Here is a 24113-nt window from a genome sequence, read left to right on the forward strand (position 1 = left end):
TGAGTTGCCAGGCAACAGCTTCAGTTCATGTTAATTTACAAACTCTTCAACTACAACCGTAGTTATATTTAAAAGCATGTTAGAAGGTCTCACGAAATACTTTAATGCAAATTAAAATGTAAATGTGAAGGAATGTGTGTATAACAAAATACATCGGTGATAAACGAAACCGGAAACTGACGTAGGCAAGATCCTCAGCTCGATGATTTGGATGGTTTCGCCGCAATGCATGCTGGGATTTGGTGTTTATGTGATGTGAAATCTGAAAGCGTTTTTTAAAAATAAAATAATACTTTATTCCGAGTGTGCTTGCTTTTCTCTTTGAAAGTCATCACATAACGGCATTGTAATACACGGTTCGGTTGCATTAAATATTACATATCTGCCGTAGTTATCTGTTTATAGATCCCTGCTGAGAAGACTTCTAGACAAACAGGAAGAACTGCCGCCAAAACTGAAGACGTGACGTGGATCATAAATATATAAGCAATTAAACAACATCTTACATTTCCTTTCACACAATACGTCTCCTTGCAGTATAGTAGTTATAAGACCCCAGCAAATGTTCGATTTTAATTAATGACTGATAAGGAATGATTTATGACTCCTCCAACAATTTGACTTGTTAACATACTGATGTGTTTATTCAAAACCATTTCCACACACACACAATGTCATGACTTTTTCAACATCTTTTAGACAAACTATGACTTTCTTTAATATGTTTAGAAATCCTATACTGACATTACAGACAAACTATATAATATAATTCTTAACTACATACTATACTTGGACTTTTTTTAAGATACTTTTGACATACTATACTAGTACTTTTAAAATAAATGTTCAAATATTCTACACTGTGACTCTTTTTAAATTAAATATATGAAATACTATACTATGACTAGGATTGTTCAACATACTGGTGTATACAATAACCGTTGTCATACTGTATGTTGACCTCCTTCATGATATTTTCATAATATTCTATTATTTTACCTCTTTTTCTCTATATTTTCAACACACTATACTATGACCGTTGGACACTCTGCTATTGACTATTTACCTTTTTATTTTATTTTCGATATATTATTAGACTATGTATTTTATTGAGATATTTTCAACATACTGTTAAGCACATTTTATAGTTATATGAGTTTTTTTTTTTTTTTCATGGTATGTTCGAACATAACATACAATGACTTTTTTCTTTTTCTTCTTAAAGAATATTTTTGGGTCAGATTAGACTTTAAAGGATAATGACAGTGTTAAAGCGGGAGACACGTGTACAGGCTGGATTTTAAACTGCTTCCATTGTAGCAGCAAATGTTTCAAAATACCTTACATTTTTCATGAGTTCTTTTAAATTATTTTTTATTAGAAATATATTTGACTGTTTTCTTGTTATATATATATATATATATTTTTTTTGGGACATAATATATAATGAATAATTTCATTTTATTTTGTTATGCTATACCATGACTTATTTTTTTTGTATCCTATTTTTTTATACAATAATTCCTTTCGACATAGTATATTAAAACATTTTTAAAACACATTATGTACATACCAAACATATATCACTTTATTTAATTATTTTTCAACATACATGAAGGTGGCACACCTTAACCAAGTCAATCAAAAATAGCTTATGGCAAAGCCAGGGTGACAGCTAGTGATGTGACGAGCCGGGGCTTCGGAACACGGTTTGAGTCATCCAGGAAGTTTCTGGTGAAGCGCGTAGCGCGGCTTGTATCATTTTAGGCCATTGACTGCTTCAGATAGTGGTTCAGAGGGTTCAGATGTGTTAAACCACTGACACTTCACAGTTGTATTACACTCATATGGCCCCTCCTTTTACCGGACCCGGTCAAGAGGATTCAGACCCACCCTCTGAAGATTGTTTGTTTGCACCTATATAACTTGCTGATGTTTGTACTGTGTGCCTTCTGATTGAAGCAATAAGTTTTTTAAAACAAAATGATATGTTTTTTCTTCAAATAAAATAAGCTTACTCTTCCTGGTTTTCAATAAAGGTTCTGCACAAAATTGCTCATCCCATTGAAGCTACCCACATCTACTTGAGATGTAAGGTATGTTGAAACATTTGCTGCTACAATGGAAGCAGTTTAAAATCCAGCCTGTACACGTGTCTCCCTTTAACACTGTCATTATCCTTTAAAGTCTAATCTGACCCAAAAATATTCTTTAAGAAGAAAAATAAAAAATCATTGTATGTTATGTTCGAAAATACCATGAAAAAAACAAACAAAAAAACTCATATAACTATAAAATGTGCTTAACAGTATGTTGAAAATATCTCAATAAAAGACATAGTCTAATAATATATCGAAAATAAAATAAAAAAGGTAAATAGTAAATAGCAGAGTGTCCAAACGGTCATAGTATAGTGTGTTGAAAATATAGAGAAAAAGAGGTAAAATAATAGAATATTATGAAAATATCATGAAGGAGGTCAACATATGAAAACGGTTATTGTATACACCAGTATGTTGAACAATCCTAGTCATAGTATAATATTTCATATATTTAATTAAAAAAGAGTCAGTGTAGAATGTCCGAACATTTATTTTAAAAGTGCTAGTATAGTATGTCAAAAGTATCTTGAAAAAAGTCCAAGTATAGTATGTAGTTAAGAATTATATTATATAGTTTGTCTGTAATATCAATATAGGATTTCTTTTTTATAGGACATTCAGAACTCAGTACATGTGAACAGTGCTTGAATTGGAATAAAAAAGGTGCCAGTACTCTAAATCAGCAACAAGTATTTGGCACAAAGTCATAGTATATCCTATAATGCTGGTGGGTTTGTCTCTTTACTGTATATTTTAGAAAGGCTCACTGTACTTAAACAAAATGACTCAGGGTGCATCTGAGATTAGAGGGGGTGCAGTGGTAAAGTGCTATTTTTATAAGTGGGGAGTGGACCTGACACCCTCTAGTCTAGGGGGGTCCGAGGGCATGCTCCCCCGGGAACATTTTTTTTAAAATATTGAAGTTAGATGCATCAATCTGGTGCACTTTGAGAGCAAAATGAAGAGATATATGGATACCTCTCAACATCCATAATGAAACAACTGTAAACAGATTTACTTTTTCTTTATGGATATAAAAGAAAGTAAAGCTTGACTCCTACTGGCTGGTTAAATGACTCCTCGTCCCTGAGGCCACTACCAGTTTTTTGTGCCATTTTGCTGGATTTATTTGTCAATAGCGTTGCTGCACAAAGTGATAGCCCTCTAGTTTAAATCTACTACGCAAAAAGAAACATATGGAGATGGGTTACTATTTAAAAAAAATTGCAAATCTATTTGGGAACAGTGGGGCCGGGCCTCAAATCCTATATGGGGTCCGGGGGCATGCTCCCCCGGTAAGAGTTTTTTTTAAATGTTGGACTTAAATGCATCAATCTGGTGCATTTTGAGGGGGAAATAAAGAGACTACACCCATATGAAACAAAAATGTATACATTTAAATAATCATAAAATCATAAGTACATGGCCATAACCAATAACATACAATATCCAATATGAAAAAACATTTAAACTTGTTTATTTATTTGTTTTTGGTTCATTTATAGTTGTGAGTGTGTCTGGGCTCCTGAATCGGCCTCTCCTGTCTCCCTCCTCTCCCCCCTGCTCCTCTTTGAGGCAACAGCAAAGACTAGTTTTAGCTCTCAACAAGTTTATCTTACCTTTTTTCACCTAGTTAACATTTTGTTTGTATTATTCATGCATATTTTACTAATCACTACCCCCTCAAATGGAAATATGTGTTTACATAAATGGTGACCGAACCGTTTGAGACCCACTGAGATAACTTAAACTAAGTTAACTATCTAAAGACTCAAGAGAGTAATTTACCTCACCAGAGCTGTAGTTATCAGCCTCTCAGTCTGACAGCAAAGGACTCTCCCTCCACCTTGTTGTTTTAACAGCTCCTTATATCCGTTAGCGCAGCTAGCTAGCACCAGATGCTAACAACAATACACGTAACCGGTGCGCGCGCTTTCTCGCTCGCTCGCGCCACACATACACCAACACACACCCTCCCGAGCTTGAATGACACACAGAGACCAATCGAGGGCATTAGTATGATCTGTATGAAAGTGGCAATGTCGGCAGGCCACGTCATGTAGACAGCCAGTCACCCTCTGTGAGGCAGAGTCAGACCCACATTTGCGCTGCGTTGCGTTTACAATATATACATATATTGCCGGCGGCTGAGTACCGGCATTTTACTGAGTACTCATCTTCTCACTGTTCTCAGGTCAAATATTTATATGTGATTAAAAATGCGATTAATTTCGATTAATTAATTACAAAACCTCTAATTAATTAGATTAATTTTTTTAATCGAGTCCCGACCCTACTAAAAAGTACTAGTATGGTATATCCAGGTATCATGTCCTATTTTCTAAGTATTCGCGGTCGGGCATCTTGGATATGTCTGGACATATCGAACTGCTTGAATTGAATCTTGGAACTGAGGACTGACAGTGGCCAAAATGTTTTCTTTTTATGTTCTGGTGGTCACAAGTGTTTTCTAACAACATATAACATTGGGGTCTGATAATTTTGTTTGCTCTGACCTAGCTTTTATTTCTGGGGTGTTTTTATATTCACACCATACCTTTCAGTATTTAGCCAACGTTGCGTATTTAAGTTAAAAGCTTGAAAGCAATAGCTTTAAATGAGGTTGAGTTAATAATAGAGGCTAACTCTTATGGAGATTGGTGATTTAAGTTACATTTGGCTCTAATAATAGTATGGTATATCAGAATATCATAAAAATATAAATAAAAGGTCACACAAACTAGCCTTTTAGAGTCACCGTATAGTGTGTGTTGTTTCTTTTTGTGTGTTTGCATGTGTTTGGTGTGTGTGTGGGGGGACAATGGGAGACACTTTTATCTCAAAAACATTGTGAGTAAAGTAACTGTGACATGTAAAGAAAGGATTTTCGCTAAACCTGTGATGTTACATCCCTCAGAGATGTCTATTCTTCTTCTTTTTTAAAACCCATACTGTGAGAAAGGAACCAAATTATCTGAAAGATTACTTATTTTTGTTTAAACCAACAGTGTGGGGATACCTGCCAGAGACAGAGTCACAGGGACTGACCATAAAACAGGCAAGGGATATAAAAGAAGGGGGAGGGTCTGGAGGGGAAGGTGTTTTGACTCTGGACCCTAGGGTGGGAGAAAGGCAGAGGTAGAGGTTTCATTTGATAGATCTGACTTGATTGTTGTTTTGGTTGAAGGAAGACACACGGGCAAGGAAAAAGCAGAAAAATAACTTGTTTGTAAGGACAGCATGTCTTTTTTCTCAAATGTATGTCAGTTTCAAGAAAGATGAGTCGTTTTATGCATGAAGTGCAAAATATCCTGGAACCCTTCAAAAAAGAAAAGCAGGTACAGGTAAAGTATGTTGAAATATTTCACAAACAGCGAGTTGTATGTTGTAATAGTTGTATGTTGATAAAAAATCTCTGTGTAGTTTTTCAAAATATAATGAACAAAGTCATAGAGGGAAAAAAATAGCACAGTATGTGAAAAATCCCCTACTCCAGGGCTCATCTATGCTTACCTACCTCTCCAACTTTAAAATATCTACTTAAATGTCATATGATCTGATATTACCGTAAAATAGTCGCTATGTCATATTATTATTAAAGAACACTACCTTATAGCAGGCCATCATATAGCAGGCTATACTATTTGGTTGATTATGGACCGATCATCACCTAGTAAGATATTAAAAGGGTTCACATACATTGTTTAACTCGATTGTCTTACTGAAATCAAACACTGTCAATAAGAGTCATATTCTTAAATAACATCTATTTTGACAAAGGATTTCATTTTTCTAGTTTGGACTTGTTGCATACATAAACATATATCTTACATTTCCTTTGTGAGAGAATTACGCACACATCTGTCATCTCAAAACATTACATTACATTACATTGCATTTAGCTGACGCTTTTATCCAAAGCGACTTACAATAAGTGCATTCGACCAGGAAGATACAACCTTGAAGAAAACAGAATCATATAAGCATATCAGGTTTCATAGAGCCAAACATTTCAAGTGCTACTCAACTGGCTTTAGATAAGCCAGCCCTTTATTAGCATATAAGTGCTTTGTTAGTAATTCAATCGCTCGAAGTGGAGTCTAAAGAGATGAGTTTTCAGTCTGCGCCGGAAGATGTGTAAGCTTTCTGCTGTCCTGATTTCAATGGTGAGCTCATTCCACCATTTTGGAGCCAGGATAGCAAACCCGCGTGTTTTTGCTGACTGGAACTTGGGTCCACCTCGCAGTGCGGGTGCAGCGAGCTGTTTGGCTGATGCAGAGCGGAGTGCACGTGCTGGGGTGTACGGTTTAACCATGTCCTGGATGTAGGAAGGGCCAGATCCATTCGCAGCATGGTACGCAAGTACCAGTGTCTTGAAGTGGATTCTAGCAGTTACTGGAAGCCAGTGAAGGGAGCGGAGGAGCGGCGTGGTGTGGGATAATTTTGGAAGGTTGAAGACCAGACGAGCCGCTGCATTCTGGATGAGCTGCAGAGGTCGGATGGCACATGCAGGTTGACCAGCCACGAGGGAGTTGCAGTAGTCTAGGCGTGAGAGGACGAGAGCCTCGACCAGAACCTGCGCTGATGTCTGGGTCAGCTGGGGATGTATCCTCCTGATGTTGTAAAGCGTGTATCTGCAGCAGCGGGTTGTAGCAGCAATGTTTGCAGTGAAGGACAGTTTGTTATCTAGGATCACACCCAGATTCCTTGCAGTCTGAGTCGGGGAAACAACAGAGGTGCCGATGATGATTGTTAGGTCAAGAGTGGGACAATCTTTTCCTGGAAGGAAAAGCAGTTCAGTCTTGTCAAGGTTGAGCTTGAGGTGATGAGCAGACATCCACGAGAGATGTCTGCTAGGCAAGCAGAGATGCATGCGACGACCTGGGTCTCTGAGCGGGGAAAGGACAGAATTAGTTGGGTGTCGTCAGCGTAGCAGTGGTATGAAAAACCATGCGGGGTAATGACAGACCCGAGCGAGTTTGTGTACAAGGAGAAGAGGAGGGGACCATGTTCTTGGTCCCCTCCTCTTCTCCAAACATTCTATTGCAGCATTGTATCTGTTTTATGTATATATATGTTGCACTGTTGGAGGAGCCTGTGACCATAGCCGTGGGAACATGCTTCAAATGGGGGGTGCTGTGGGGATGACACCAGGGCTGGTTCTGACCAATGTGCTGCCCTATAAGGCAATATTTTAGCTGGCAATGAAAAACCTCTACAAAAGACCACTACACTGCAAAAAGAGAAATATATTGACATGTTGGACAGCTTATATAACAAGGCTTCAAATTGATTATATATTATAACATGTTTTAATTGGAGGGATGGACTTCACATCCTCTAGGGGGGTCCGGGGGTATCCCCCCCGGGAAGATTTTTTAAACATTTTAAAGTAAAATGCTTCAATTTGGTGCACTTTGAGCGCCCAATTAGAGACTGATAGGGGGTACAACTCTAAACACCCATATGAAAAAGATCGGTTTGCATTTTATCAATCAAATGAGCAGGTATGTGAACATTTCCAATAACCTACCATAGCCAATAACAAATACATGTAACTTATTTTATTTGTGTTGTTCATTCATATCTTATTTTACAAGTTAACATTTATTTATTTATGTATATTTTAAAATCTCTCCAGTTTTAAACGATATTTTTGGTTTAATGTCCTATAGTATACATTGGAATGATTTCAAACCTGTTTTTATTTATCCTAATAATTATAAAGGTGTGCCTTGGAAATATTTGTTTACATAAATTGTGATCAAAACGTTTGAGACCCACTGAGATAACTTAGACTAAAGTGAACTATCTAAGCCCTCAGAGTCCTTTACCTCACTGAGCCTCTCAGTCTGACAGGAGAGGACTCTCCCTCCACATTATTGTAGAAACAGCTTCTTATATCCGTTAGCGCAGCAGAAGCTAACAACAATCCCCGCCGGTACCGCGGTATCCCCTCTCTCTATCTCTCTCACTTTGGCTGTGAGCTGCGGGCGCCTGCTAAGCCAACATCCCCCACTTCATCACTCACAGCGCCCATCGTACAGGGCAAATGGAAAATGTAACCGGGGAAAAGGGTGTTATCTTTACTTAATTATGAATGTTGTTACATCAAGGCTGAAAATTCGTTTTTCTTTTATTATATCTTGTGGAAGTACAGATCCCCTGTCCTCCACCAGGGGGTGCTGCAGCACCCTCAGCACCCCTACTTCCCACGGCCCTGCCTGTGACCTACGTTTTTCATTGACATATCTACACTGTAGCTAATGGGCAGATTACAATAAAGCCTTGAAACTTGAAATGATCAAAACTGCATTGTCTCACTTAAACAGCCCTAAAAAAAAATCACAAACTGCCTTTAAAGAAACCCAATTCCTTACAAAGTACTTAATATTCTACCAAGAAACAGAATTCCTTACAAAGTACTTCATATTCTACCAGTTGTAAAGTGTTGCACACTTCAAAGTGTATCTAAAAGTATCTTAGTCACACAATCAAAAGCAAAAAAAAGCATTAATGTTAACAAAGCATCAAATGGCTGACTCCTGAGATCCTTAATGTCCTCCTAACATGACACTTAGACTATGTTAGACCCTCCAGAAAAACGCGATTCTGCGATCGCAGAATTTACCGCATAATCAGCAAAATGGCGCAGATTTTTAAAAGGCCGCATATTTATCAAAAGGCCGCATAACCCCCGCATTTTTCCACACAAAGTTGAGAAAAAAAAAAGTTAACTCGTCTTGACGTGACGTCCTCAGCTCGCGCATCACAGAATGTAAACAACACTGTATAGAGTGAACGTGTGGAGCTCATACGATAGAGAAAACACCAAGATGAAAAAATCTAATCCATCTCATTTACCGACGAACATTTCTACTAAAGACCGGGCAAAAAGTGGGGGGAAACTATTCTGCACCCCGTGTAACTGTGTGTTGGAGCCATAGACTGTATATTGGTTGGAGCATAAGAGAAAATCGACTGTGAGCATCAACCTCCAAAACCCTTTCGAGGGCTACAAGAAACGAAGTGAGTAGCCTACAAGATTGAAGCTGGTCAGATAACGAACGAGTAAATGAAAACAGAATGAGGCGGAGAAGTGTGTGTGTCTGTGTGGGGGTGTGTGTGTGTGTGTTAAAATAGCCCGATTGCTTTTACAATAAATAAACATTGAATGTGTTTAATTGAATAGTAAAGGGGTTTAACGTTAGTGGCAGGTTATGTGTGAGAGAGAATAAATAAGACAGCCCAATATTTAAAAAAATTGCTATTCTTTTTCCCCGCATATTTAGCATATTTCGCAACTCTCCGCATATTTCGCAACTTCCCGCAATTTCACCGCATAAAATCACATAAAAACCCAGCATGTTTAATCGCATAATCAAGGATTTTAGCCCGCATAATCAAGGAATTTAGCCCACATAATCAAGGATTTTAGCCCGCGTTTTTCTGGAGGGTCTACTATGTACATCATCCAGGGATCAACACCAGTAAATACAACTCTCTTTGTCCGATCTTCAAGCTTCAAAGGGCGGCCTCATGAGCTCCGTAATGTTCCCCTAACATAGGATTTAAACTATTTACATCATCCAAGGAAACACACCTGTAAATACACCTCTCTTTATCCATTCCAAGAGCCTTGAAGGGCGGTCTCAAGAGAGAGAGTGGGAGGGAGGTGTGTGAGGCGGTGTGTGTAAGAGAGAGAGAGAGGGTGGGAGGGATAGCAAGCAGGGGTGGAGGAAGGACAAAAGAAAGGGGGAGATATGATTTTTATATTTTTGATTTCTTTTTTTATAAACTTGCCAATATGACCCTTTGAATCCCCTTGGGAGGCGGGACTTCCGGTTTATAGGGGTGGGACTTCCGGTTGATAGGGTCATAAATCATTGCTTATCAGTCATTAATTAAAATCGAACATTTGCTGGGGTCTTATAACTACTCAGTATCAACACTAATTACATATACATACATATTGATAGATTTCTTGTAATGCACTGTTGAGGAACCTGCAACCCAAGTTTTTCATTCATTGCATAACTACACTATAGTTGTGTATACTATTATATGTCAATAAACCGTAGCTTAGAAAATCTTGAAATCTTGAAAGGGTTGTGCAAACTAGTCATTACAGATGTAGCGATTCATTTCAGACAGTTTGAAACGCGAGGGCCGTGATTGGTACGTGATCTGCCCTCGCTCAAGGGAAAACCTCCAGCTTGACTTGAGACCGCCCCCGTGATAGATAAATGTAATTATAATGAAGCCAGCTGCAATGGATCATTGATCCACCAGGGGGTGCAGTGGGGTTCCACACTGGAGCTCATGTGAAATAAAGTCAGATACAGTACGCTGGATGTACAGCGGAACTTTGTTCAGATCCATATGCCAAGGATTTCATACTACATGTGCTAAATAAGAGACATGTAATCATTTACAAAACATCACCATGTTGTTATTTAACAAAATAATGTTGTTTAGTCGAAAAAAACGAACAGGAGGAAATGCAGCCCGGCTCTCGATTTTTAATCCTAATTTAATCATCATCTTCACCAGGATCATTTATGTTTATGTTCGCCGAATTGACATGAAATCACTGACACATATGAATATACTGTATTCAACTTCATTAAAACGTTATTAACTTGCCTAAACTCAGTAATTAACTAAAAATATTTATATTTTAATGGGGCCTCGTCGGCAGATCAGGATCCCAAAGCGTGGAAGAGGGAGCCTGATCTGCATGACGGGTGCTATTTTCCCCATAAGGAACAAGTCGCTGCAAATTATCCGGCTTATTACACGGCCACATTCTCAACAAAGTAACGACATGACTCCCAGTATGAATTGAAATGCTTTTATGGAATTAGAAAATGTGTTTATTGATTTAAAAAATTGTTGTATGTATCGATTTAAATTGACATGCATCCGCTAAGAAAAATAGTCCATTGTTACCGTTTTTTAAACAGTCTGAATGAAACGGCAGCTCTCAGCTGTGTATTTACACAACTAATTGCCCATCAACCACAGCTCTCTCCCCCCCTCCTTCCCCCCATGATCTTTCTTCTCCAGCAGCTAAATTAACTGTAGGTTTCTCTGAGTGACCATAGACTGTATGTGACAAGCTTACAGTTAGTGACGTAACAACACCATAAAAGCTGGTGGGTTGAAAGCAATACGGGAGGTAAACATAACTACAATAATTGTGATTCATTTATTGTGGCTTTTATGTTTTTAGGTATAAAATGTTATGTAATTCAGGCTTATAGTTCACCCTTCTCTAAAAGCCTTCAACAATGACAATATTCATACTAATTTAATAAATCCTTCCAACACACATTGTAAAAAATAGCCTACTGTAAGTTAAGAAATCATTCCAATATTTACATCTTCTGATGTAACAGCAATAACATTATAAATAGTAACATAGCTGAACATGGTATTGCACATTTAGCTTTGAGTGTTACTGACCTGAGATGTTTTTATTACATGAATTAAGGTGACTGAGGCTTTTTAACATACAGGGATGCAAACTCATCAGGTATGAAAAAGGTGACAAGGATCCGAGCCCCCGGCTCCCCCACCACACAGAATATCGGCTTTAAAATGAGGAATAACAGAGGATATTAGCAGAACAACTAAAGCAGCAGTGTTAATAATAACAGAAACGCCAAAGAGTCACATCTAATAGAAATATATAAAAGCATTTATTTTAAATTGTGTAGCAGTCAGTTTATAATTTTGGCAGCACTGTTGAGCATTTTGAAAATGTATTTTCATGCCTCTGTGCAAGGCTTAGTCTTTCTATCTTTATAGCCACATGGTGTAAAGCAGGCCTATTCAACTGGCGGCCCGCGGGCCAGATGCGGCCCAGAACCAACTCCCGAGTGGCCCAGCCTCCCGTAGCCAAATTCCTACACTAGTACAGACCATGAACGCAACACTCCGCATTGCATAGAAAACACCAAACCACAACGCAGCACGTTTTTTGAAAGTGCATCTGGTGGTGCTAGTAACGGTGGTCCTATGATAGCAACTCTAAAACATGTCTCTCTCAACTCTGAAGCGTAAACAGAGACAAAACGGTCATTGATCTTGTAGAGCAGATCCAAGTCAAGCTGGACCTTTTCGCGACCGACTTGAGCACGGGTCGGATGCTGCATTTTCCGACGCTCCCCAAACACATCACATCTCCGGCTCAAATCACGGATGGGATGACAGATTTCATTGCGAGGTTGAAAGAGAACTTTGCCGATCGATTGGATGGAATTGCTCTGCCCACAGAGGTGATGGGCTTTGCCAGAGACCCCTTCACTGTTGCCATAGAGGGGGACGTATCAACCCGAGCAAAGGAAGTGGTCCCCTGCATCGACAAGGGGAAATATACACTGGAACTTATTGACATGCAGCGCACTAACGGGCCAGCGAAGTTTTGGAGTGATGTCAAAAAACAACCGTTCCCTAACGTTCAGAAAGTAGCGATCTGTGTGCTCAGTATGTTTGGATCAACATACACATGTGAATCAAGCTTTTCACACACAAACTCAATCAAAAGTAGCACTCGCTGCTCCCTGACTGACAGCACTCTTCACCAATGTCTTAGGATTGCATTGACATCCTATGAGCCAAAAATCACTGCTCTTGTTCAAAACAAAACATTTCCCTTCTCCCATTGAGAAAGTCAGCGATGACAAATCACAAATGAGGTGATAGTAAGCACCTAGTTTACTATAGTAGACGTGTAGTGTAGTATTCATTTATATAGTTACCCGTATCCCTTGTTATGGGTTTGTGCACTGAAGGGTTTGACAGTCCTTTCTGTATTCATTTAAATGCACTTTGTAACGTGTCTGGGTCAAATGTGACCAAAACATATGATTTTTTTGTTATTACTTGAAAGTGAAAAAATAGTATTGCTACAGTACTACCTCTTTGTGTTGCATTGGAGCTCTTTAGCTTTTTGTTTTGTATGTGAGGACATTTATTAAGACTGCTATTATTTTATTCAGTGAATGCACTTTTTGATGTGCCTGGTTCAAAAAACATAACCTGAATATTTGACTTCTAAAGCAAACAAATGTAATGCTATAACTGTGCACTTTTTTTCAGATTCTGTTAAATTAATGCTAATTTGTTGAGTTTTTATGCACTTTTTGACCTACCTTTGTTAGATGAACAATGAATAAAAATTGCATGTTTTTCATCGCAGTAATATGTGTTGGTTTAAAATGTGTCACTACCCGCTTTTACAGGCCGCTGAATGTCTGGCCCAGCTCAATTTTGTAGTTATAAAATCTGGCCCAACTGAATGTGTAGTTGAATAGCCCTGGTGTAAAGTAACTAAGTTCATAAACTCAACAAGTACTATACTTGGGCACAATTTTGAGATACTTGTACTTTGTTTAAGTATTTCAATGTTTTGCTACTTTGTTCTTCTACTCCATTACAGTTCAGAGGTAAATGGTGTACTTTGAATCCACTACATGTATTTAATACCTTTAGTTACTTTACAGATGTGGATGAATGATGTGAAATATAATCAAGTGTTAAATCAGACTTTAGTTCCACCTGGAGTAAATCCACAAGCGACCCTGTAGTATACAAAGTCATTCAAACTAGCTGCACCTTTACCAGCTTTGAAAACACTTTCATGATCAATCATTATAAAACATATCATATATATTATTCTGAAATGGACCAATTTGCACAATGACTACTTTTACTGTCACTACTTTCACTATATTTTGATGAGAATACTGTTCTACTTTTAATTGAGGAACATTTTGAACGCAGGACTTTTACTGTAACAGAGTATTTCTACACTCTGGTACTTCTACTTTTACTCAAGTACAAGATCTGAGTACTTTTACTTTTACTCTAGTACAACATCTGTGTGCTTCTACTTTTACTCAAGTACAAGACCTGAGTGCTTCTACTTTTACTCAAGTACAAGATCTGAGTACTTCTACTTTTACTCAAGTACAATATATATATATATATATACTTATACCACCTCTGTTTATAGCCAATGAAAAAAACTATTAGAAATAGAAGGCTAAAGCTAACGTTAGCAGATAGTGACAATGTATGCTAGCTAGCTAGCTCAACGATTCCTTAAATAATATTGCCACAGAAAAACTTTTCAGTTCACATCACGCTCTGCCGCTCCAACAGGGAGCTCTGCTCTGAACACCTGAACGGCCCGTTCTAACAGCTGTTCACCAGCGGTCCAGTCTGTGCCACAGTGACTCCGGACGCACAGTTAATATTAACGAACGCACCCGTAGGTAATGTAGCTGCTGAAGCTAGACCATCATGTCGGAGCAGCAGAGCCTTATTATACATCCACCATGAGCAGAGCCGACAGGCAGGAGACTCGAGCACACAGCTCGCACTTCATTGTAATATATATAAAAAAGAACACCATGCATGTCATGATGGCAAATAACAGCTCACGGCCGCAGATTACTCTGGGTCCCAGACCCCCCCATACCCCAAAAATATTTTTATTGCAGATCTACATGAATCACACAAACGACCTATTTTGGATTCAAAACGGCGAATTTCGCCGAAAGGTGACAAGTTTGGATCACTGAACATAGACAGAGCACAACTGAAACATAACATCTGAAACGATGTAACAACATAATACACTTGTGGGGATGCAGCTTGGGATGTGAGGAGTGAGGGACACAGCTTAGAACGGGCGTGTCGCCTGGAGGGACAGGAGAGTGTGTGCACCAGTCTGCCTTGATCTATGAATTCATGTCCGTGACACTCACTGCTGCCCACAGCTGTTTTATAGAAGGAAAACCTCCTTCACTTCATGAAAGTGTTTTAACCACACACACCTCTACACACACATGACGGGTGTTATTTTCCCCATAAGGAACAAGTCGCTGCAAATTATCCCGCTTATTACATGGCCACATTCTCAACAAAGTAACGACATGACTCCCAATATTAATTTAAATGCTTTTATGGATTTAGAAAATGTTTTTATTGATTTAAAAAATAGTTGTATTGATTTAAAAAATAGTTGTATGTATTGATTTAAATTGACATGCATCCGCTAAGAAAAATATTCCGTTGTTACCGTTTTTTAAACAGTCTGAATGAAACGGCAGCTCTCAGCTGTGTATTTACACAACTAATGGCCCATCAACCACAGCTCTCTCCCCCCTCCCCCCCTGATCTTTCTTCTCCAGCAGCTAAATTAACTGTAGGTTACTCTGAGTGACAAGCTTACAGTTAGACACAACACTGTCATTGCAAGTGACCCTCAGTTATTTGACTTTTATGTTCAACTGCTAAATTCGTTACTGATAAAAAAAAAGGGCTTCTACTGTACCTAATTACCTTAACACTAGAGCCGCCAGAGGTTTTTGTATAGGCCTACCTATACATTCTATAATTCAGCCGAATTAGTGTTGATACTGCAAGGACACGTATTGTGTGAAAAGAAATGTAAGATGTTATTTAATTACTTATATATTTATGATCCACGTCACGTTTTCAGTTTTGGCGGCAGTTCTCCTGTTTGTCTAGAAGTCTTCTCAGCAGGGCTCTATAAATAGAGAATTACGGCAGATATGTAATATTTAATGCAACCGAACCTTGTATTACAATGCCGTTATGTGTTGACTTTCAAAGAGAAAAGCAAGCACACTCGGAATAAAGTATGATTTTATTTAAAAAAAACGTTTTTAGATTTCACATCACATAAACACCAAATCCCACAATGCATTGCGGCTAAACCATCCAAATCATCGAGCTGAGGATCTTGCCTATGTCTGTTTCCGGTTTCGTTTATGGCCGATGTATTTTGTTATACACACATTCCTTCACATTTACATTTTAATTTGCATTAAAGTATTTTGTGAGGCCTTCTAACATGTTTTTAAATATAACTACGGTTGTAGTTGAAAAGTTTGTAAATTAACATGAACCGAAGCTGTTGCCTGGCAACTCAATCGCACAACGTCACGTCCGTTAATTCCACATCCACACGCATGGATCAACATCGATTTAATACATTAATGTAGCCTTTGTTTCTTCTAAAAGAGGTGTCGACCAGCTGAGGCAACAAGAAAATCGGCGTAATCGAGTGTGACTATTTCAAAATAAATCATTACGTCGGGGTAGCATTTGCTTGGCATTTCCGGTTATTTCTCCACTGGTTAACATGGGTTAACAATACCGTGTAACTGTCACGTTTGAAGGGACGAAATCGTGACATCTTCACGTCTCCCAGCATGGTAAATCGTCACATGTTCACGTCTTGCCGTGATACCGGGTTGTTCAAGTCACCTCTCGAGTCCCCTCTCGAGTCCCCTCTCGAGTCAGTTTTAATTGCACACGTCTGTGACCGCAGTTATACTATACCTTCTATGTCCTGTGTTTAGCTCTCATCATTGTTGTTGCTGCTAACACACCTGAATGGATCATATTTTATTAACCTTATCTTACAGAACACATCATCAAACATCAAAATATGAATACAAAGATGTAGAGCTAGAATCATACATCATCCAGAACAAATTATAATCATAGCAACAGTAATGATTTATATTGTTGCACAAAAGAATGAAGCAACGACAGTACAACCTGGCAGTATGTATTGATACCTACGGCAGGAAAACCACACAAAAGGAAGATTATTAAAAGCGTGTGTGTGTGTGTTTGTCTGTACAACAGATGTTAAATATTGAATGACACAATTAAAATTAATTCCTTAAGATTTCTGTAAAGTAAAGAAAGATCTGTTGCACGTACTCTGAGTCTTTTAAAATGGTGTTCCCACTGTTGCCAGTTAAAATAAAATGTTCAAGATCAGAATCTAAATTCCCTCAGCTGATGCCCCTGAGGTCTTTGTATAAAATGTATTTTCAGAAGATGCTGTTGATGTCCCCTCCTCCTTTTTTTATTAGATCTTTGATCTCAATGCATCTCAGTGAGGATAGATTGTTTTTTTATTGCATTAAAGCGCACAGCCACAGGGTTCTTTCTGTGTGTGTGTGCTCCTTCTATACCGTGCAGTCAATCATCTCAAAGATACAGTTATATCAGTGGTATATTTTAAAGTACAAAGACGACATTACTTTTAGAAAATAGTCAACAAATGTTGATAATTTCTCTGTTCAAGAGCTAATAGAATAGAATAGAAAGCCTTTATTGGCAATGTAAAACAAATTATACAACGCCATTTTTATCGTGCAACCCTATCCCAGTGACGAAAATAGAACAATAAAAAAGACCCCAGCAGGACTGCAATCAATCACACAGGGGGTAATACATAATTAAGAGCAATGGTGTTAAAAGCTATAAAGTGCATTCAAAGGTTCTAAAGTGCATAATATATTGGTATTCAAAAGAGTATTGCACTTTTTGTTTAGCAGCCCAGCGGTGGAAACTGCTGTACTCTTTCCAGGTTTTTTAATACCAGCTTTCATGTGTCTGGCTGTTGGTTTCTGGAATTATCGTGTATTTTGTGTAAAGTAACTGGTGCAGTTCGATGTTTTTCTTTCATGAAGTCAAGTTGTTTTGGAGAATGTCTCCACTCTTAAAATAACCGAATGAAGTGCTGTATGTCCCCGGTGTCTGATGAAGGTCCAGCAGCTCAGAGGTCCTGCAGAGCTAATGTGAAAGGCCTTCATGCATGTTAACATCAGGCCTAGTGTTTTCCTGATGTGTGTCATCCCAACAAAAACAACAGTGTGTACTTACAAACATTAAACAGTGGTTACCGACAGTAGATGACTCTCACAGGCGATACACAGAGGAAGGGCGTGGAGGACGGCCTGGTTCAAGTTCTGATCAGGAGCTAAATAATTTTGAAGTGACCCTGCACGATAACCAGTGGTGTCTATTAACTAAGTAGATGTACTCAATTACTGTACTTAAGAAAAATGTTGATGGACTTGTACTTTACTTGAGTATTTTTATCATTTGCTACCTTATGACCTCACCACAATTCAGAGGTAAATGGTGTACCCACCACATCTATTTAATACCTTAGATGGAAAAATCTGCACCACCACTACTTTTACTTTTGCTACTTTAACTAAATGTTGATGCTGATACTTTTTTACTATCATATAATAGTTTTACTTTTTTTTTTAATAAGTTGGTACTTCCTGTGTATTCCTACACTCTGGTACTTCTACCTATACTTTAGTACAAGATACTTCTCACACCTCCGGGGATAACAGACCACATGCTTGCATTCAGTGATAGTAATACAACATCTCACCATTCATTAGTCAACGTTTAGTGGAGACTACCTCACCTTGCATTGCATTCATTGATGCATTATGTATCTGGCCTAAGGACTACACACAGTCCTTCCACGTGGGATGTCCTTAGGTCACCTATTCTGGGATAGAGAAACAGGGATGCTTTCGTGTAATGCGGATCTATTTTGGAGTCATTAACACGAACAAAATGATGGATGATCCCTGGGGAGAACATGTCTGACATATAACCTATTATTATGGGACATTTGCATGTTATATACTGGGAGCCTGCGCTCTGCAGCCGGCGCTAGGATCCGGAGGAGTGCCTCTCTCTCTCCATCCTCTCTCTCTCATCCTCTCTCTCCCATCAAGACTGTTTTAAAGTCCCTGCCAGACTTGGGCTCACGCGCTATTTCCTGGATGGTCTGAGGAATGGAAAGCTTCCAGCACCACTCCATCACCTACACCAACACCAACACCGACTCTCCCCTCTCTGCGTGCCCGCCGAACGCTGCCTCCACCGCCGCCTCTTTCAGAGCGGCAGCGCGCTGCTAGTCTCCTGTGAGCCGCATGCACACGCTCCTCCGTAACCACCGGTAGAGTGATATGTTCAGATCCGGGGATATCGGGGGGATTTTGGGACGAAAAGACTCTTTCCTGGACCTCTAAACATCTCTTCGCCCTCCACCTTCACCGCTGTGCGCTGCGTCCCCGGCACTGTTTTTACGCAGCGGAGGCGTCGCTGATTTACCCGCAAAAGGGAGAAACTCAACAGTTGTTGCTGCTTATTGTTTGTATGTCGACGGGCACCTTACTACAATGTGGAGGCTACTGCAATCGTGTTGTTGCTGCTGGTGGATTTTCTCTCTCATCCTGCCTGCCTGCGTGCTGCTCTGGGCCGACTGTCATCCCGGTAAGTTTTTCATACACTGCTGTTTCTGTGGCTCCCGTCTATGAAGGAATGTGGCAGTGTCCGGACGACACGCATCTATTCTAGGCTGTTAGAATAAAGTCGACAGTTAGTGGAAGGATCTGTGTGCTGCTGATTGACCTGTGTGAACCTCCTCATGTCGGTACCACAAGTAACGATGAGCGTATTTTCTCCTGTTTGGTGGAAGTCCTCTCTCCCGTTCCACCTTTTATTTTATTTATTTTCTTTTCAACCTGCAGAAAGCAATCAAACTGGGAAATAGTATACAATGGGGTTGACACCGTTAGAGGAGCAGTATGGGAAGGTTGGTAGTTGGGTCAGTTGTATGCGTGGATAAAAACGCGAGGATCAAAACGTGAGGATCTCTGATGTGTTGTCAGCCGGCGGCGCATTATCTCCGCGCCTGAAGCAGACAGCCGGGCTGTGAAGCTCCACACACTCACCACACATACCCCCAAACTTCAGCTGAGGCTAAATCTGTGCTGAGGGGACAGGAGATCCACTAACAATAAGATCTGAGAGTGAAACAAACTGTCTCTAATTGTGCTAATCTCCTGCTATTATAATACATTTGAACTATTTAAAAATAATTTAGCAAATGGGGACCCTCTGCTAAATCAAAGACTCCTTGGCCCTCCTGGGGCCTTCGGAGCCCACTCTGTGAGTTCCGAAGTCCTTCAGGAGCCAGAACCAGAAGAGGAACAAAACCTTATTGGTGCCTTTTTTCTCAGATTGAAAGGATGAGGAACATGTATCAAACTGGAAAATAAATCCATTAAAACTAATTTGACCTTGACCAGACGGTCTGTATATTCCCCCAGCTGTGAAAGATCCACCATATACATATTTCACACACAAACTGGCTGTCCGCTCCAACACATCTATTCTGATGTTCTCATGTTCGTTATACAAGCAGCCTGGATTTATATACAGTACATATTGATCATACTCTACAGAGGAACTCTGTAAGCCTCTTCTGTCCAATATGAATCAATATTTTCAGATATAGAGTTCTAACAATATGGACAATAAGGAGAACAAAAAGGTTAATATCCAAATATCTCAAACCTAATACTCGATATCTTTATCACAGGGCATGATTTCCATCTCAAACTAAATCAACGCACAGGAAAAGAAAAAGAGAACGGTGAATCTGTTATGTGTGTGCGGAGCAGCAGAGGAGATCAGAACTGTCATTGTTTGCTTTTAAAATGATTACATTACACATTTAAAATGAACATTAACAGAAAGTCCTTGACAATATATAAGAGTTGTGTGATGCCTTGAGTTTGAACCGATATCCATGACCCAGCACTGCTCTTAAAGTGGTGTGTAAAGCAGTGTGAACAAAACCAGAGTCTTTTAAAAAACACAATATAAATAAAGACTTAAGATGTACATAAATGGACCCTTTATTGCATTGTGAACCCTTGTTGGCCCCCAAACCCTCTCTGAGTGTGCGTTGGAGCCGTCAGGCACGACACCTTATCGGAGCCGCTTAGTCCACCAAGTATTAGCCTAGTTTCACCTCGCCTAGATTAGCTCCCATATTTCTTATGAAGCTGAAGACATGTCATGAAACACACACACACACACACACACACACACACACACACACACACACACACACACACACACACACACACACACACACACACACACACACACACACACACACACACACACACACACACACACACACACACACACACACACACACACACACACACACACACACACACACACACACACACACACACACACACACACACACACACAATCCCTCACAGTTTTAATATGTACGTTTATATGAAATGTATTTGAGTAAAGATATCATATGGCTTAATAGAAGGTTTAACCATATGGCTTCAGTGTGTTCAGTAAAAGAACACACAACACATTAAACAGATGCATGTAATGATTTAATACACTTTGATAAAAAAACAAAAAAACATATCAGCTGCATGCCACTTTATGTACTTTGGACAGATAATAAATCAAACCAAAAATATCTCTTTGGTTTGGGAAACATGTGTTCCATTGAAATAGGAGCTATGGAAATGTAGGGAATTTGGACAGAAGGACAGAGGGGTTGATATTCAGCTCCGGGGTGCGAGGCTTCAGCCACATGAGGAATTTCTGGGGATTTGTGCACTGTCACCTGAAACATTGATCATCCCTCCCTCTCTTTTGACCTGACGCTCCCCTCGGCTCGTTGTCATGATAGCAGCTTGGTGTTGGTGACTGGATGATGTAGAAACAGACGAGTGTGCTTCTCTCCCGCTGGGTATCATCCTCCGCCGGCTCTCAGCTCTCCTTCCTTCCACTCCTATAAATACGACTCTTATCCGGGAGATTGGCTTGGAGAAGCACAGAGAAATGCAGGATCTGCTTTCCATAAAAAAACATGTCATCTGTAGGACACATGCAAATGTGGATTGCCTTGGTGGCTGATGATGTATAATCAGATATAAAAATGGAAAATAAATAATTCATTTCTGATGATTGGACCGACTTATTTTACATGTATAAGTGAGGATAATATGAGTCACATTCTGATAGTTTCTGAAAAGATTCCCTCTTTGTATAAGCATTCTAAAATGACACCCACATATCCATACACACACATTTTTTGTATTGATTCATTAAGTATTTGATTGCAAAGTAAAAATATTTCTCTCAAAACAATATGAAAATAATTGCACCCCCGCGGCACTCTTTTGCCAGTTGGTTGGTTATTTAACATGGTTACAATACAAATGTGTCAAGAAATGAGTGTCAGTACAACAAACCACATTATGAAACAGATAATCACATGAGAAGTCAGAAAAGATACATGGAACATACCATTTTAAATTATAAATAAGATACCATATAAATAGATTCAGGAAGGATAGCGTATCTGCTTGTTGGTCCTGTTTCACTATAAGGAATTATGATCATCTTAAGATTTGTCTCTGATGAAAGTCAGGCTCGTGTTCACTTTCATACAGAGTCCAAGCCACGTTTCACATTTAACTAAAGTCCTGCTATACGACACTGGAAAAGGTTGACTTTAATAAATAATCTTGAGTTGAACCTAATATTTTTTATTTAAATGTAATATTATTGCTCTTAACTAACCGTATACAGTTATGTGAAATCTGTTGACATAAAACATTTAATTAAAGTCAACGTTTCAGTTTTTGAGTTTATTTGAGAATAATTGAGTCTTGTCTTGTTTGTTTATTTGATCATCTTAAATGAGTGTGGTACATATTCTCACCCCTTTTTAGATGAACATACCATTAGATGCTGCCTGAGAATGGCAGCAGTCGTTTTTCTCTTCTTTACGTACATTCAGTTTGGTTTTGTCTGCTGATTTCTACAGCCTGGAGCTCCCCTCTGAAGCAGCTCCCTGTGATTCTTCAGCTGTTATTACGGCCTCAGCACCTGTAGTGCTGGCCGAGCATGGGTAAGCGTTTTATCCTCCAAGCTTTCGCAGAATAGAGTGCATTGTTTACTCAGGAGTCCACCTTAATAATGTCATAGCTCGCTGCAGAGCACACCCGCAGTGATTCAGCCGTTAGAAACACGGGAAGCTGGTGTGCACAGTGACCTGGCCCTGCCAACACGCCCCCAGTCGCCCACATAATGGCCGCTTTGCAGCCACGCAAACATCGGTTTTCTTGGGATGGAGAGCACTGCACTGCACTGCACCGCGGGGCGTCACTTTTCTTCTCCGTCTGCGGCGTGCCGTGCGGTATCGGCGCTGAAGCATCACACCGCTGTCACTGTCATCAGCCCTGGGTTAACCAAACACACAAGAGAGGGAGAAAGAGAGAAAAGAAGGAGACAGAGGAGACAGGGAAAGAAAGAGATGTATGGCCTTCAATCTGTCGCTCTCTGCTGTGAAAATGAATGGGCCCTGTCGCTGATGGCTAGGAGGAAAAACAGAACAGTCATTGTAATCTCACAACAAGCGCCTGAGCTAGCACATCTTCCTCCCCCCCCCACAAACCCACCACCCTCCCTCCATCCATCTCTGTCTCTTTTCTTTGCTATTTTTTTTAAATCTTCTTTCTCTATGCACACATACGTTCCCCTTTCCTTTTTCTTTTAAATGCAGCATCAAATGAGACGGGGGGGTTGTTAACCATTCTAAGCAGGCCTCCTTGTCACAAGCCTTTTCTCTGAGCCCCGATGTCGCAGCGATATGGGGAGAAGGCTGACATTTAGGGAAGGGATTGGATATGCTCTGTGGCCCTCGATTGCCAACATTATCATCATCTCAGGGCTCACCGAGCTATTATCTGGCCTCGCTGTGGCCAGGAAACACTGCACGGGTCACTTTATCAGTCAGAGAGGGCCTGTCAACACATCCAGGCTCTCCTTAATAGATTGATTAAAAGATACTGTGTCGTTAGTGTGTGTGTGTGTGTGTGTGTGTGTGTGTGTGTGTGTGTGTGTGTGTGTGTGTGTGTGTGTGTGTGTGTGTGTGTGTGTGTGTGTGTGTGTGTGTGTGTGTAAGATGCAGCAGGGATGGGTGGGGGTTCAGGCAGTTATCCATGTAGGATGCTGCTTTGATCGCTGTCGCCGTGACATTAGGAGGAAGCTGCCTGAGAGAGAGAGAGAGAGAGAGAGAGACCCTTCTGTTTTGCTGTGGATGTTTGGGGGAAATGAATGTGTTTTGTAGCACAAAGGGGGAAACTAAAGATGAATAGGTCTGATAATGATAACTAAAGTAATGATGATATTAAGTGCAGAGGCGCTAATGATACCCGAGCGTGGAGCAGTGTCTGATTTAGTTTTTCCATCAGCGGTTCTGCTCAGCTGAGCGTGCCTCTTAGGGTTTCATCTGTTTTTCAT

The 24113-nt window shown here is 39.7% G+C and overlaps 1 protein-coding gene across 1 annotated transcript in view; it reads left to right on the forward strand.

Annotated features, from left to right (window-relative positions):
- The first annotated feature begins 18702 nt into the window (after nt 1-18702).
- Nucleotides 18703-24113, forward strand: part of LOC307039451 (receptor-type tyrosine-protein phosphatase gamma-like) — a 1005384-nt gene continuing 999973 nt past the window's right edge. Inside the window, exon 1 of the mRNA XM_079681553.1 lies at nt 18703-19247. Within this exon, the coding sequence (XP_079537679.1) occupies nt 19154-19247 (94 nt within the window). The 5' untranslated portion in view covers nt 18703-19153. The remainder of the gene's footprint in view (nt 19248-24113) is intronic.

The sequence above is a fragment of the Notothenia rossii genome (genome assembly GCF_949606895.1).
Source record: "Notothenia rossii genome assembly, chromosome: 5".
Taxonomy (NCBI): Eukaryota; Metazoa; Chordata; class Actinopteri; order Perciformes; family Nototheniidae; genus Notothenia; species Notothenia rossii.